Source organism: Phodopus roborovskii, unplaced genomic scaffold (genome assembly GCF_943737965.1).
Source record: "Phodopus roborovskii unplaced genomic scaffold, PHOROB, whole genome shotgun sequence".
NCBI lineage: Eukaryota > Metazoa > Chordata > Mammalia > Rodentia > Cricetidae > Phodopus > Phodopus roborovskii.
In genome coordinates this window covers 921,701-939,368 of record NW_026126545.1, presented here as the reverse complement: position 1 = coordinate 939,368, position 17,668 = coordinate 921,701, and the positions used below count along the sequence as shown (strand labels likewise).

Genomic DNA, 17,668 nt, shown 5'->3' with positions numbered 1-17,668 from the left:
CCCTAGATCTTGTGGGGATCTATTAGAATAAGAAAATGAGTTCAGCTGAACCTTTTTTGGTATAAATCTATGACTATAGCTTAAAGATATTTTGCATATATTTATCAGAGATGTTTTATTCCTCTCAGAAAGATGAAAATTTGTTTTGCTATCTAGATTCTTTCTTTTTTGCTTCCTTGCTTTAGGTGTAGGAATAATAATGAAGTAAACTCTAGCTGTCTAAACAGCCAAGTCAAAAGATATTCAGAATAGCTTTGAACCCAGCATTCACTGCCCCAGACCCTTGTCTATGGCAGATTTTCTTGTTCTAACAGGTCCCTCCACCCTTCTCAGCCTCAAATAAGCCCACAGAGACACTGAATTTAACTATTGGCCAATGGCTAGGGCTTCTTATTATCTATCTCTGTCTTTTCATCAACCAATTAGAGAAACAAATATACAGAAGGACATCCCCATCAGCCAGTCACTCAGACATGCTTTTCGTCACTCTCTGAAGACGGAAAGATTACAGTTTGGAAAAAAAAAAAAAGTGCTTAACTTAAAACAGGAGAGTGTGTGTAATTGCTTTAATAATCTAAAGTTGATTTTTAATATGTAGAGAGACTGAATGTTGTTTAAAATAGTTTCTAAAATTATGCTAACTTTAGGAGAGGAACATCTTTAAAACTATGCTGTCTTAAAAAAAATATGCTGTCTTCTCTTCACCCTTAAGAAATAGATCTACAGCAAAGGTGACATTCACTTCTAAATTTTGTCACATAAACTGTTTCTCTGTATTATCACACAATATACGAACAACCCTTGTAGAAATCAACAATATCTTTATTTACTCATCTGTACTACAGAGTAACAACAACAAAATCATGGCAGGAATTAGCTCATTTCTTACATCCTAGGAACATTTTCTATGCTTCTAACACAAGCCTTTCCCTTCATAATGCAACTGCTATAAGTCAAATTGATTCAATTTAATTAGCAAGAATTTATGCAACTGTGCACAGCACTGTATGAGACATATAGAACAGTGAGAAGATATGATCCTTGCTCCTAACGAGCTACAGTCTAGATAGGAAAGATTAGCCATGCATGCAAGAAACAATCACCAAAGTGAAAAAACACAGAAAGTCAGTACAGATGCTACCCTAAGGATGCAGATGTAATGTTATAAGGAGTCCCATTAGGAGAGTGGCATGATTTGGAATAGACACTATCTGGACAAGAAAATCAGAGGAAATGAGTCAAAAATTGGCAAGATTAAAGAGAAGGAGTAAAGTCAAAGGGCAACAAAAGTCTGAAAGTCAACTGCAAGGATGGAGGTTGCCTCAGCTGTTGAAAGAGATGCTGAGAGTTACAAGATGCTCCTGAGGTTACATCACAAGATGAAGAGGGCACTGAGTGCTATCATTCAGTGAACTCAAACTTTAGACAAATATAATGTTTAAACAAAACTACAAACTAAAGTTATAACTAAAGGTGTGTTTTCCTAATCTCAACAACAACAACAAAAAGCCAAGAACAACCACAGACTATGACCATCACAATTCAGGTGTGATCAAGGGAGGTTAAGAGGGGACTCTGACTGAACAGTCATTTGTGCTATTTTCTATTGTTGAACTCAGAAAGATCCAGTTTGTCTAAGAATCACATGCCTCCTTATGGTGACAAACTATTAAGTCAGCATTGCAGAGAATATCAAATTGCATGTGACATTTCTCCTGAAGAGCTTCTTTTTATACTGAATCCAGCTGTCAATGCTAAGTCATATATGAGGGCTGATGGGTAGAAAGACATAAGGGGGGGCATTATATTTTTAAAGTGAGCCAATTCTCTTAAAATTAATATTATATCAATATGACATTTATATATGTGAGAAAGAAATCAATTATATCATATCAATGAATTAATAAGGAAAGGGGATCACAAAACAGTCAATGAGTGATCACAACGAGTATCTCATACAGATAGTTACAAATTAAAAGGGTAAAACAGTGCTATTATATCCCCACTTCCAATTTAAGATGCTAAATCTGTAAAAAGAAAGTCCACATGAGAAAACGTTGACTTTTTAAAGTGTCCTGGCAATTATACCCAGTAATTTTTATTACTATATCACACCCCCATTTAAAATTGATTTGTTTGAGACAATATGGAGGATGTAAGAGGGAAAGCATCATAACCCAGACAAGTACAGAATATGGTGAGATTCTTCTTGCTCAAGGAGAGTTGGTGATCAGTTGGTAGATGGTCATGACCATGGCCTTGGTGACCAATCAGTCGTAGAACAGAGTTCACCAATGTCAGTTCACTGGCCCATCAGTCATAGCTCTCTACATTCAAAAATGAAAGTGAAGAGTACTTCTGAGGCCCCCAGAATTTTTGATAAAGTTACTGGCCACCAGCAGCTGCAGCTGTTTAAAACAAGAGAGAGAGAAAGAGAGAGAGAGAGAATGAAAATAAGGCAAGTGAAAATTCAGCTCTCCATGATTCTAATGATTCTAGATGAGGTAGTTTAAAATCTATTATCTTCCCAATTGGTTCCACTTTACAACAATGTTTGGGATTTTATAGTCAAAATATCTCTATATAATTTTACAAAGTTCTCACAAATTGTAGAAAAAGGAGAAAGTGATACTCATTTAGTATATAATTTCTGTTTATGCAATAAATATAAAAATCCATTTCTTTTCCTTTTTTCAGATAAAACAATTCCTTTTGTCATCAGATACTCAGTACACATTTCTCAATAATTATAAGCATTGTGAGAACCAGATAATTATCACATTATACATTATATTATTAGTTCAAGCAATAAACATAATAGTAAATCTTAACTAGAACTTGTATCATAGAATCAAGACTTTCACTTCACAATTTGAAAAACTAATCTGGTAACATTAAATTCCACAGAAGCACTATCAGGATGCATCTAATCCTTCAACACTTGATAAAACTAGGCAATGCTCCAGTTTTATTTTAGGCCCAATCCCCCTAAGGCAAACTGCATGCCAATAGGTAAACACTGTCTAAGTAACTCTGTGGATTAAGCAGAATCATTACAGAGAAAAATAGACTTACTGCCCTCCTGCCCTCTCTGTGTAGGGTAGTTTTGTTGTGAGTAGTTTTTCGGGCAGCCAGGAGTCACCGCCGCGCCAGCCCCAAATAACACACAGAGACTCTGTATTTGATATAATGCTGTTGGCCAGGTACTAGTTTCTTATCGGCTAGCTCTGTCTTAATTATTAACCCATTTCTATTAATCTAAGTATTTCCACGTGGTCTCATCTTACCGGAGAGTAGGGCTGGTGTTCGCTCTCCCCAGTCTCTCCATCTTGACTCCTTCCTACTGCTTCCTCTTCCCTCCTTGTCTCCTAATCCCTCCTATCTTCCTTTCCTATTGGCCAACAGTGCTTTATTCATTAACCAGTATGAGAAACATATTTACAGATTGACATCTCCCATCATAGTTTGCCTAGACTGTCAAGGTGAATATACTGGGTTGAACAAGCACCCCACACCTCTTAGGAGGGAGTATGAATGACTGTTCTGAAACGCCAGTTAAAAAAAAATACTCTGAAGCTTTACAGGGCATTGTTCATTTGGTACTGTCTCTTTTTTAAATTAAATCAATTTCAGTTGAATATTTTCAAAATTACTTGTAAGAGGTTAAAGTTCTACTACTAGATAGAATTTTAGAGCTAGGAATAGTGTTAAATAAAGTTAGAAAAGTTGGAAAAAGAATTTTCTTCAAGTTTTTCAGTATCTCTTTGCTATCATTGTGGTAGGGGTGGGGGTGGTGGTGTTCAATCAAGACCCATCATTAGCTTGACCAACAAAAGTAACCTTTATTTGAACAATGATGCACTTCCTTATCTGCAGAGTATTAAATCTACACTCACCACCACAGATACACAAATCCTCCTTGTAATACTGTTGAATAGAGATTGTAAATAAAAAGGTTTTATACCCAGTACATTTGCAATTTACTTTTCTGAATATTTACAGACATAGTTGGTTATGCCTGTAGATGCAAACACTCAACAGGTGGAAGGCCAATTGTATTTTAAATATTGCAGAGGTTTAAAATGCAATGTAGCCCTCTCTGCCCTCTCCCATGTACTCTAAACACCCTCCCCTCCCAACCCCCCACCACAATACCATATGTAGGAGAATGCCATCCAGTTCCAAACAGCTGGACAAAACAGCCCTACAGACTACAGCTAGTATATCTGAATCTTCTTCGAATCCCCCAAGACAGCGCCCCTTACCAGCAGGAAGTAGTTTGGAAAGAACGACGCCCAAATTCCCAAATATTGTGTATAAATGTTTGTTTTCATTTAATTGGACTTTGTTATATAAAATTAAATAAAAATAAATAAATAAAAAAAATAAAATGCAATGTAGCCAGTCTGCTGTCATAAACTACAATCCTAGTTGTTTGGTAGGCCAAAGCCTTGCAAATTCAAGGAAAGCCTTGGATAGAGTGACTACAAGGCCAGCCTAGGAAACACAGTGACAGCCCACTTCAAAATAAACAAATAAAGAGATCTGAGGACACAGTTTTATAGTACAGCACTGGAATGACCCTCAGTGCTGAGAAAATAATAAAAGTAAAGGTGACAATTTAGATTAAAAATAAAAAAAAAATTCTTCTGATGGTGAAGATGGTTCAGAATAGGATCCCTTTGGTATCCTTCCAATTTTCCCACTTATAACACTACTCAAAATATGTCCTATGGCATTTGCTATCTGCATATGACCAGAGAGAAGTATTCATTGTTTGTGTCAGGTTTTAAGACCAATTTTTCATCTGTGTTCCTAAGTTCACACTGTTTAACTTTTCCATCCTTTTCTCTAATCCTCCTCCCATGAAAGAGAAATCAACCACTTAGATAGAAGCCTGGGAAGATCTTAGACAATCAATGATGCAAACCATGTGATAAACTGCTGAGTGTAATGTTGAGCTGGCCATCAAATGCCTCATGTGGAGAAAGGAAGTGTACTCTTAGGAACACAAAACATCCAAATAAGAACATATCACCAACCTGCTCGAGCAGCTGCCATTTTCTTGTTTCGCAGTTTGTTCTCCAATGCTTGCTGCACAATAGAGAGAGAGAGAGAGAGAGAGAGAGAGAGAGAGAGAGAGAGAGAGAGAGAGAGAGAGAGAGAGAGAGAGGACTACATTCAGATTTCTTCTAGTTGACATTGGTAAACATGTTATAACACACACACACACACACACAATTGTATTGTACCATTTTCATCTTCTTTTTTAGATCCAGATTTGCTGCTTTCTGGCCCTTGGCAGTAGCATTGAGATAATAGATGGTCAAACTAAATTAAAAAATAAAATAGAATAAAATAAAATTGTTGGCATTTCTCAGTTTCCCATTATCCTCCTTGTTACTATATTAACCAATGCTAGCATAAAATGGATACAAGTTACTTTCTAATCAAAAGATTATATTCTGTATGTAAGGACTGGAGTCCAGAGAAGTAAAGAGGTATACTTAATATCCATGTCTGGAGATTCCTATTTACTTAGGAGAGAGGCTGAAGCAAGAGGATTTCGTGTTCACTGGATAGGCTACATTGCAAGTTCAAGGTCAGGTAAGGAAACTTACTTAGACCTTCAGGATATAGTAGCAGATCACTTGTCTATCATGAGTAAAGCTATAGGTTCACTCCCCACTATCACTGAAATGAAGTATAGTTAACATTAGACAATGACTAGGACAAAGCCTGAAAGTTGACTCAAAGGTTTTGAACGTGCCACCTAGGATGCCATCCATCATTCCACAGGGACCAATATTAGCTTCTTGGAAGTGTATTACCATCAGCTTAAATTCTGATTAAAATCCTCTTCTAAACAATGGAAATAGCATCATTGAAAACTTCAGGTCTGCTGGTGTTTAGGTAATATGTTAAATATTTACACCTGGAACTCCATATTTGGCCTGTTAGCCTTTGCAACCAAGACTACAATTCTCAAGGGCATAACTCCGTTAACATGGATCCCCCCCCACACACACAAATAGAATACAACATTTGCATTTCTCCCTCCCTCAAAAGGAAACTATTGCACCAAAGAATAATTTCGGATTTTAAATGTCATTTACATTTCTAGAAAAAGCAAATTCCAGCTCAACAATTCTAACAAAATAAATATCCTCATTTTCTCTTTAGGCAAAATGAACCCGCAAAGGGCAACTGTAGTAAAAAGGAAAGATAGCGGGTGCTGGCCTCACTACAAATAACTGGAGATTAAACACATTTTCTCTGCCCACCCACATGCCAGAGACTATCCTTTATGAGCCATCTGGTGCTGGCAGCATAACTATTGACACAGTTTAGTTGGGTTTATCTCTTCTGTGGTTAGTAGAATTTGCCTGAAATTGCATACATGAAAACATCTGGGACAACATCTGGCATGAAATTCTCTCTGTGTGTCTGCGTTTCTGTCTCTCTCTGCATAGAATAAGAATTTTTCTGGACATAGGTAAATGTAACTCTCTCACAAATCATTTTCAGTTCTGTGATTCTCTATGCATCTTAAATGAGTGTGCCTTGCATATATTTCCTTGCCTCACATTCACTGAGAGCACTTAACAGAAAACTAACCTAAATGCTGTGTGACTACTGAAAAGCATCCAAGTGGATCTAATATAATCTACTGGGCAATTCTAATGCTTGTAATATTCTCTAATTAATAGTAATAAAAACCCATGGCAATTGTTAGGGCCTCTTGAAAGAATACAGGACCATGGAGTTTAGAAAAATTTCAGGGGTAAACTGCAATGTGGATTTTATGTCCACAACTTAGATCAAAATTCAACTCCCTTGATGACACCTTTTTAACCCTCATGCTGCCACTTTTTCTCTGTGTGAAGTACTGTGAAACCATGGCTCACATGTCAGAGTTGGTACCCTAGAATGCTTTCTTTAGTTCTTGAACCAAGAATGCTCTTTAGATTTTTTTTCTTTTTTTCTTGATTTTTCAAGATAAAGTTTCTCTGTGTAATAGTCCTGGCTATCCTGGAACTTGCTTTGTAAACTAGGCTGGTCTTGAACTCACTGAGATCTGCCTGCCTCTGCCTCCCAAGTGCTGAGATTAAAGGTGTGTGCCACCACCACCCAGCACATCTTTGGATGTTTAAGTATTTGTCATGTAATGGGGGTTGTCCTTCTACATATATATGTTTCTCTTACTGGTTAATGAGTAAAACACTGTTTGGTCAATGAGGCAGGACGATAGGTGGGTCTAGGAGACAAGAAGAATTCTGGGAAAGGTAAGCAGAGTGAGAGCGTCACTCATGGTCACCTTGTAGGCTGCCAAAGGAGTAACAGGTTCAAGACCGCGTGGAAATACTTAGATTTATAGAAACGAGTTATTAAGACAGAGCTCACCAATAAGTAGCCCTAGCCATCGGCCAACAGATTTATAATTAATATAGCGTCTGTGTTTATTTGGACCTGAGAAGGGCAGCGGGACCTGGAGGAACAAGGGAAACTAGCAACAGTCACAACCAATTTTGCTTCTTGTCCTCCACTATCTACTTCTGGATCTTTAAGAATATGCCCTGAGCCTCCTGATATGCCAAGTTTTGACCACTGAGCCACAAGTGTCCCAGGATAGCTACAGATGAGTCTCAACACCTGTTGAGGTCTACAGTGTTGTGTTATGATATCAACAGTTTTTGAACACCCTGAGCCATTCCCTACAAGTGACTTTTAGGCCTTCTGAGAGTCCCACTGATTCCAAATTTTCTAGGTTCAAATGAGCAGAAGGAACCAGTGCAAGAGGGAGAAGTGAGTCTTTGTTACACTGATCAAACACCCCATTTATGAGCAGATCATCCATGTGCTAATGATAATGTGATTACTGCAGCTATTCCTTATGATTATTTTTGGTAAAAATTAGTCACTGTCGGGTACCTAAGGCAACAGAAGCATAAATTTCTGAGGAAGTGTGGAGGATCTTTAGAGACAGGCATTGCAATAGTGTTGCCCCTTTGTTTGAAAACAAATCTCACAGTAAATTATGAATGTAGTAGCAAAAGCTGCCCTTTGTGGTCTGTCAGTCTGTCTTTCTGTCTGTGTGTCAGACAAGATCTCATCTTTACTATTAAAGAGTCTTGGAACCAAAGGCTACAGGATCCTGGTTAACATGTTCTCAAAAACCACATTCTCAAGAAATTGTGGAGAAAGAAAATCGATTCAAGAGCCACCTGGTGAATGATGCTTCTCACATGTTTAATCTAGAGACCAACTCTGATTCTTAATAAGGTTATGATGTATAACAGTCATCTTTGTTACTGTTGAATTAGCTCTGAGTTAGTATCGCTCCCATCTGTAAGGAGCTGCCATATAAAGGTGTGGACATTGAATTTACTGGAAAGGGTCTGTCTGTGTCCCACTTTATCTGTCAGTATGCATCTCACTTAGGAATGAGCATGTTTGTTAATTTATAAAAGTGAAGATGGGCCTTGTTCACACCACTTTCTGTGACTATGAGCTTGAACATGTCCACGAAGAATAGCTGTGATAACTAGTTCAGCAGCCAGCTTGTTTATTTCAAGCTAGTTGGAGTTTCAGCTCTAATTTTTGTTCAGTCCTCCACTTCAATCCTGTGGGTAACAGCATCCCTGGAAGGGACTTCATGCTTGGTGCCCTTGACCTAAAGCAGATGTTCTCATTAGAATGGGGCTAGCAGGTAAAGAGGAGAGTGTCTCTCTTAGTTTTTCAAGAAAACAAATACTTTGTAATACAGGAGCCCAAAGTCCAAAGCCAGTGAGAGGAAATTCTTCTGCTCAGTGTCTGTTTGCAAATCACCCTGACTTTGCAGGGATAGTCTCAGATAACTGAAAGACGGCTTGTTTCTCTGACTCTGTTACTATGGAGGCATAGTTATTGACAGCACTCTAAAAAAAAAATAATGGATTGATTTTTAATGCTCCTTGGGCCTTTAGCCCTAAAATATAGCCTAATGGGTTCCCAAGGCGAATATTAACACAGAGCTCATCATTTCTGTATTCACAGCCATCTGCTTTATGGAACGAGAGGTGGGGGCCCTGCTGCAAAGGAAAACTCAACATGCTGATTAGATTTAGCATTTATGTTTCCCTTGCTTTAGCTGTTTACTGATAATTATTTTCAGTACTTGGGAACAAATCTTATAATTCTAGGGAGGCAGAGACAGATGCAGATGGCTGTGAATCTCATCCAGCAGGAGCAGAAGATGGCTGGCATCATTTCACACCCACCATCATGTAGTCAGCAATGCATTTGGTTAGGTTACAACCCCACCCTTTGTGGAGGAGAAGGAGCCTGAGAACAAACACATACGCCATCACCAGAACGACTGCAATGACCAGGCCGGGGTTAGAAAGCTGCCTGAGGATCTTCGCCATCCAGCTCGGGAAATCATGTTCCAGGGTCTCACCAATGACTTCAAACATCCTGTTTTTACCACTGGTGGTGGTATTGGAGGGTTGAATTTAAAACAAATGTAAAACATATGATTACAGTGAGATAAGAAAATATTCTCTAACACTACATAGGTTCTCTTGAGGGTTAAGATCTGATAGTAAGCAGCCCATCTATTCTGACCACATCTTGTTAACAGAAGACTACAAGATGAGCAGGCAGTCTCATCCTAACACACACACAGAGAGAGAGAGAGAGAGAGAGAGAGAGAGAGAGAGAGAGAGAGAGAGAGAGCACTTAGGAAAATTACTCACAGCTTTAGAAGATTTTTTAATACTGCTAACATTTTGATTGAATAGTATTTTATGTGTGGCAAATCCCTCCCAAGCCAGCTGCTCTGGGAGGAAGCTCGCTCTGAACTCAGAATGCAGGACACTCAATTTTTAATTGGCTTTGGGAATGAGAACAAGAAATAATAGACTGGTGGAATGAAGTCTACAAATAACGCAACATCTCATTTCACACCACAGCTTCTACTCTTTGCCCATCAGACTTCACTTATCTGAGGTCTAAGTAGGCAGCTACACTCCTGGAGGAGGAGCCTTGCACCCTCAGGTCTCTGATGCTGGACAGCTCCCAGAAAAAAACCAGCTAAGGGTTTAGGTTAAAGGAAAATCAGTTCCTCTGAACTAGAAAAGTGTCTAGAATCAGTGAACTATTCATGGTGCCAAGTTACTCCCTTTGAATATGTATATCGATCCTACTATAAAATTTTGAAATTCACAGAAAAGCAAAATGGGCATATTTTCAGTTTAAGATGTGTGTGTGTGTGTGTGTGTGTGTGTGTGTGTGTGTGTGTGTGTATGTGTATGTATGTATGTGTTCACTTTTGGTTTTTAATCTTTTAATATTTAAACAAAATGCATATGCCCCACGATCTCCAGATCAGATGGGTTTTTTTTTTTGTTGTTGTTGTTGTTGTTTTTTGTTTTTTTTATTCCCCCAACTTCAGATTGGGCAAATACTATCTTTTAACAGACATGGTATGGCCTCAAGTAGTTATTAGACTATGGATTATAATATTTTCCTTTACTAAAGACATATTATAGCTGACACATAAAATCTAAGTGACTAATGGTGACAGTAATGTCAAACACTGTGATAACTGGAGACTTTTAAACATGAACAGACAAACTGGAACAAACTTGAACAAATGCCAAAATGCTTGGTGTTATTATTGTTTTGGATCCTTGGGAGTATGAAAAGTATTATTGTTGTTGTTGTTGTTGCTTCAAGACAGGGTTTCTCTGTATTGCTTTGGAGACTGTCCAGGAACTAGCTCTATAGACCAAGCTAGCCTCAAACTCACAGAAATCTGCCTGCCTCTGCCTCCCAAGTACTGGGATTAAAGGCTTGCACCAACAGCTTATGAACAATATTTAATTGCTAAATATTTCTAAACTTTTTATGTTGTAAAGGATGATTGTTTTTCAGGAAGAAAAACATAAAATTGCTACAATATAAGAAAATCAGGGGAAATTGAAGAACTATAAACTTCAGAGTTATTCATGTAGGTGTGAAGAGACTATCAGATTGGAGGCAACATGGCTGAACAATTAGAAATATTTTCTTCAAATTATTAACAAAGAAATAGCTTTAAAATTATAAAAAGTATAAATTAAATCTCTCTAATAATGGTTTTAACAATTTTCTAGAAAATAGCAGAATGTTCTGGAAAAGCTCATCAAATTGTTTTGCTGGATAGTTGAGTGGGCTGTAGAACATCTTATCTGAAAACCCACCAGTAGTCTGAAAACAACCAGACAGAACTAGTGTACTAAAGTTCAAGTCAGAGAACAAAATTCTAGTTTCACATTAACCTCCTTCAACTTTCCTGTTGCTGGTTTACTGCCCAACCAGAAACCAGATATGATCTAGGAGCCTTCCCTCAACAGGAGCCTACCTCAACACCTAAGGGTAGCAAACCACAGGAGATGTGACTCCTGGTCTCATTCCTTGGAGTGAACGTGGGGGTGGTGGAGTGGGGAGGAAGGGAGTCCTAATTGTTTTTTCCTGGAAAAGAGGGAAATTATTCATAATCATTGCATCTAAATGTGCACATCAAAAATTTATGGTAAAAGTCACATACTATGCCATTCTTGCCATCATTTGTTTCCCAGTAAAAAAAAAAAAAAAATTGGTATAAGTTGGTATTGCTGAGAAACCCAGGAAGACAGAAATCCAAAGGGAATGCAACTTAAGAAGCTGAACTTGTATAATTGTTGCTTGTTTCTGCCTGGTAATTTAAGTCTAAATCCAGTTGTCTCACTAACCAGCTTGGCTTTTACGTTTCCCTCACACTTTGTAAAAGAGCAAAGGTCTTTCTAGTGTTTTGCTGGGAAGGATGAAGGTCAACTTCCTAGTTAAAACATATCTGAGTTTCAAAGTCACAAGGGTGAGTTTCAGCCAAAGGAAGACTTCTTTCTCAAAGGCTTGTTATTTCAATTTTGCTTTCAGATTAAGATGTCAACTCCAAGACTGTAATTTCCTATTTAGTCTCCAGATGTCACTGTCTGCATTATTTATTTCAGCCTACTTGCCAACAGATATGCGAGCATATGTATGCTTGCACATTCACACACAAGTGTACAAGCAAACACTTAGAGAAAGAGATGTGGAAGAACTTATTAATTTCAGTTACCCAAATCTGATAGACACCAACTAGTTCTCAACTATTCTCAGAAAGATAACTGCGGCAATTTTATGGGTGTGAAAACATGCCCCCTTTATACTTAGGCAACAAACCTTCTGACTTCAGAAATCTCTTGGGTGTGACACCACAAAAGAACAGTTCTATTTAACCATTAGAGCATTGAATCTGGCATTTACAAGGCTTCATGCCTTCACATTCTCTTCATATCAAATGCATGCTGGCCAGTAACATGTACAGGTAACTAGGGAACTTGTGATAAGCTCATGAGTAGCTTTGAATGAAATCCTGTTTTCAAGATTGCATTGATGGGTGTAACTGTAGAAAAGCTAGCTTTAACAAATCAAAGTGCTTTGCTGAGCTTTGATTACTGATTTGAGTGACACATAGGTAGAAAACAGATGTAGAACTAAGGAGCATACCACTTTTCAATTCATAGAGTCTTTTTGGATCACAAATTATACAACTTGCTTTCAACTTGTATCATTATTTAACAATAATCCCACTGATTATTTGATGGGTAGTAAATATACTTTTTTCAAGGTCCACATGAAATCTAACCACAGCTTATTTATGTATGGGTGTGATGATGTTATAGCATCGAGAAAACATGTCTAGACTAAGAGTGTCAAGTATTACTCTTGGCTCTCCCAAATATGGAAATAGCAGGACTTGGCATCTATATTTTCCTTTATGTCTATCAAGTGAGGCAATAGATGGAAATTGTCTGAGATGCTCCATGTCACATGATGACATGACTACCAAAGAATCTCATTTCTACCAAATGCCGTGTTTTTAAAAGTCTATACAGTGAGCAGCCATTCCCATTTCAACCCAAAATGAATACTGTGTTTGAGTCAAATCTTAAATACGAGACCTGAAGGGCCCACAATCAAAAGATGGTGGGAGAGAGACGATCATGTATAGGACAGGCATCGTGGACAAGAAAAGGATGAGCAACAGCATGCCAAGGTAGAAGTTGTTGGATCTGGAAGCTTTAAAGACTCTGGCCTCAGGAACATTGCAGCACATCACAGCCCAGCACTGGAAATACATGGATGTGTGGAGCCGGAGGATGTTGATGCCTGGAAGGCTAGGGGCAAAGAAGGAGCCCATCCTAGAAAGGAATCAAAACACTGATCAATTCCAAGTCCATTGCTATGTGACACAGGATCTGCTCATTTTACATTGCTCCTCTTACCAAAATCAAAAACCTTGTTGCTAGCCACAACCATAAAGACCATGTCTATAAATATTCCTGACTAGCCTGCTTCCATTTTTCAAATATGTTTTACCATTTTCCCTTTTTTGTGCATTTTATGTAATTATTCCATAGAAATTGTCATAAACCAAATCTGTTTCATTAGCAAATACAAAAACCAAGATGAAACAAATGTTTCAATTATTTTGCTTCCTTCTTTCTTCTACTCTTAGTAAACTCAATTCCCTCTAATATTCCTATCATTGACTAGCACATTTCAAAATAGAAGTTTTCAAATAATAGACCTTTAAGAACTCTCCTGTTCAAAAAACCCATATTCTTGGGTTGGTCATTTTTTTCCACAGATAATTTTTGCCAGTGAAAGAGAAAAGAATGTGTTGTAATACTGTTTTATTTTCATAGTAACTACAGTGTTTTAGAACTGATGGGAAAGATACTTATCTAACACTATACTGAATTCCATGCTATCCATTTAAACTTAGTTCTTATTACCATCGAAAACACACTGATTTGTGTATCTGACTTTTAAAAAGTACTATAAAATATTATTTTGAACTGGAACTATTTAGGTGATGTTATTTTTACTTGATGTCACTCCAGAAAAAGTAATTTCAGTTTAGCTTAATGAGAAAGTTCTTTTGTACAGTAATCTGAGTTTCACTATATCAGTCAAAAACCAAAAATAACTCTGTACTTACTTTATAGATAGAGCAGAGCCCTATTTCTTAAACTGTCCCAACTATAATAAAGCCTTCAGAACGTTAGTTTTAATAGTTTGTATTTTCTAAGTATACAGTAGCTACTTAACTAACTGTGGTTAGTTTTAATTGTTACCCTGACACAAATTAGTAACAGCTGGGGAAGAATATCAATGAGAGATTGTTTAGATCAGGCTGACTTATGGGTATGTCTGTGGGGATTTATCTTGATTACATTACGTGGAAAGGCCTTCCCATTATGGGTGGCACTATTCCCTAGGCAAGGGATCTTAAACTGGAACAAGACACGCACATATATGTGTATTCATTCATTGTTCTCTGCTTTGTATTATAAATGCAATATGACTAGCTTTTTCAAGTTCCTGCTACCTTGACATCTCTGATGTCACCTGGAACTGTGAGATATAATAAGTTATTGGTCCTACAAACTGCTTTTATCAGAGTATTTTAATCATAACAGGGAGTAAAAACTAAGAAACTAAGTCAATGAACATTTTGTATACTAAAGAGACATTTTTAAGCATGGAGAAAGAAATTATCTTATTACACATGAACCATCCTAAAGTCAACTCTTTCATTTGAAAAGTGAAATCATGCCACAATGTCAATTATCCTGTTTGTGTGCCAAGCAACAAATCTAAATGATGTAATACTGAACAGACTGAAAACTTTGTAAGAAGTTATTTTTTAATGGGAAAATAGATTTTAAAACATCACTATGTACCTTTGCTACACATCATTATATAACTAGAGAGAAGTTGGTGTTCAAAAAAAAAATAATAAGTAACCAATTGTCTTTGGTTAATTCAAATTACGAAGCTTAGTACCTGGGGCTGATCAGGTCCACCTTGTTCTAAAACTCAGAGTTGTATATGTGTCTTATTTTGGCCAATAATAGATGATCACATGAAGACATTATCAGCTAGACTTTCCTAAAAGTACACTCTTATACATAAAGTCCTACTCAAATTCGCCAGAAGCAAGCCTGACCAGTGTAAAAGAATGAACACAAAGTGGCAATACAGAGATTTCAAGCATGCACAGCTTTCTTTCCATTAACAAACTGTAAAAAGCAATTATATTTTCTCAGTATTGTAGTATGAACAATGGCAAACTAGTCACGAAATTACAAGCAAAATCCATCAGGGTAGCAATGACAATGGCTTTTCTGACAATAAAAGTGATTTCTAGACCAATCTATTGTGTTAGCTCTGAAAGAACACAATGGACATTCAGCATAAGCCTGCACTGGTGGTATCAACAGTCCAGAGGTATTGATGGCACTGTATGGATGGAGGAAGAAGTTTTGCACCATTATAGTAGTTGTGCTGCCCACTTTCTGCCATGGGAGATGCTTCTCCTCTGGGAGGTGAAGGATCAGAACCCATTGGAGCTGCTCCCTCACTCTCCTGGGCCTGTGAGTCCTCAGGTTAGACCTCCTTTTCATTCTTCCTTACATGGAGAATAAAGGATGTGTTCTACTCCTTAGAAATCCTATGGATACAGGAGCCACATTTACAAAAAGTAGAAAGTAAGGAAGGGGACAGAAATTACATTCTTAACTATGTTTGACCTGACAACAACAACAACAAAAAAAAAATGTATTTTTTGTATTATTTGTTCTGGTTCACCTATGGAGGCAAAAATCCAACAGGTCTCATTGGCAGAATTATGGAGGCTAGGAAATGACCCTTGTGCTACTGAAGCAGAATGGATTCCATGTTTGAAAAGGGTCCCAGGCTCTAACAACATACATTGGGTCTAATGAGTCTGATTGAAACATTTGAATGGTATGTGAAATTAATTTAAAAAAAAAGAAAAAGAAAGAAAACACCAGCTAAAACTATCTTGGCACCTGTGATAGGACAGTGGTGTAGTTAGTCTTAAGCACATGTTCCCAGGAAGAAAGAGACGCTTCCCTGTAACTGCCTGTAAGGTGGGATGCTCACAGAGAGTGACAGATTCTAAGACACATTATCCCCAGATGAATTCCATGCTGTAATTCAATTTTTAAAACTCAAAACTGGTTTTCATTCTATCAACTTATCATAGCCTGTCAGAATTTATAGTGAAAATGCCTCCACTTAATAGAAGAGATGACAATCTTTTCACATCAAAATAAAAATTCCCCTGTGCAAATGGCCCTGCTCAACACATTACAAAATGAAGATCTTATTTTTAACTTGAACTTCCTAAAATGTGTGTTGTATCTAGTTCTATAAGCTGCTGGATTTGGTAAGATTTAAAAAAAATAGTTATCAAATATGCTTTTAGTGTATCCATTTTTTTCAAAAGCCATGTACAACAGCTCATTCCTTACAGGAGCTAGTGACTGACCATTGATGAGTGATGGTTTCCTCTTCAATCCTGGTGTGACAGGATGAAAGAAAAGAATCTTCAAATCAATCAAGCAAAAAGAGCACAAACTCCCAGTGTTTATTGAAGGAGAACTTTGACAAACAGGCTGATGACAGAAAATATGAAAAAAAATTATGCTTTCCACACCACTCATCTCTACCTAGAAAAATAAAGAGCTGGAATCCACACACTGGGATCTTTTCTAGACATAGCAGTATTTCCTTCTATAGCAATGACCTTAGAGACTTTTCCCTGCATGCTTAAAAGTCCAACAACTGACATACCAGATCATGCCTTGGTTGAAGATCAGCGCGAGGACATTGCCACTGATGTCAAATTCTGTGTATGAAGGCTGAAAACACACACACTGGGTTAGCATTTCAAACTGAAAGCAATCAGCAAGTGGTTTCACATCAACATACCCAAGTCTACTACTTCTCCTTCAACAACAGTAGCAGAATAATGACTAGGATACATATAACATTTTTCAACATATAAAGACTCATTTTGAAAACCAGTCATGGGGTTGGTAAAATGGCTTCATTGGTAAAGTGTGCTTGCTGCCAAGCCTGACAATTTACATTCAATCTGGAGGCCCTACATGGTGGTAAAAGACCACTACTATCACAAAAAGCAAAAACAAAAAACTCCACACATGTGCCCATGGTATGTGTGAGAAATCCCCAGGTGAAAATATGGCAGGGCACTCTCTTCTACCTGTTGACACATGTAAAACCTAAATCTTTTCATTAGAAACAGCTTAAAAGTTCATTATTATTATTATTATTGTTATTTCTTATTTTACATATTGATCCAAGTTCCCTCTCCTTCTCTCCTTCCCATGCCCCATAACCCCCTTCCCATTCCACCCTCCCACTCCACAGGGAGGGTGATGCCTTCCAGGAGGGATCAAAGTGATGAGAGAGAGAGAGAAAAAAAAAAGACACCATAATAGAAGGATCCATTATAGGTTTGAAGAGAAAACTGACTATAGAGAAATGTCCAGAGACTTACAAGGATGACCCCAACTAACAATCTGAGCAACAGTAGAAAGGCTGTCTTAAATGTCCTTCCCTAATAATGTGATTGCTAACTAACGTATTTGCCATCATAAGCCCTCATCTAGTAGCTGATGGAAACAGAAGCAGACACCCACAGCTAAACACTGAGCCAAATTCCTGAAATCCAGTTAACAGTACATTTTAAGGCTTTCAAAATCTCACTATCTTTGATCTG

The 17,668-nt window shown here is 37.6% G+C and overlaps 1 protein-coding gene across 1 annotated transcript in view; it reads right to left on the bottom strand.

Moving 5' to 3' along the window:
* Positions 1-2,320: 2,320 nt before the first annotated feature.
* Positions 2,321-17,668, bottom strand: part of Tmc1 (transmembrane channel like 1) — a 108,278-nt gene continuing 92,930 nt past the window's right edge. Inside the window, exons 13-18 of the mRNA XM_051200167.1 lie at positions 16,717-16,784; positions 13,011-13,250; positions 9,343-9,468; positions 5,253-5,331; positions 5,043-5,094; positions 2,321-2,408 (exon numbers count right to left, since the gene is read on the bottom strand). Of these exons, the coding sequence (XP_051056124.1) occupies positions 2,386-2,408; positions 5,043-5,094; positions 5,253-5,331; positions 9,343-9,468; positions 13,011-13,250; positions 16,717-16,784 (588 nt within the window). The 3' untranslated portion in view covers positions 2,321-2,385. The remainder of the gene's footprint in view (positions 2,409-5,042; positions 5,095-5,252; positions 5,332-9,342; positions 9,469-13,010; positions 13,251-16,716; positions 16,785-17,668) is intronic.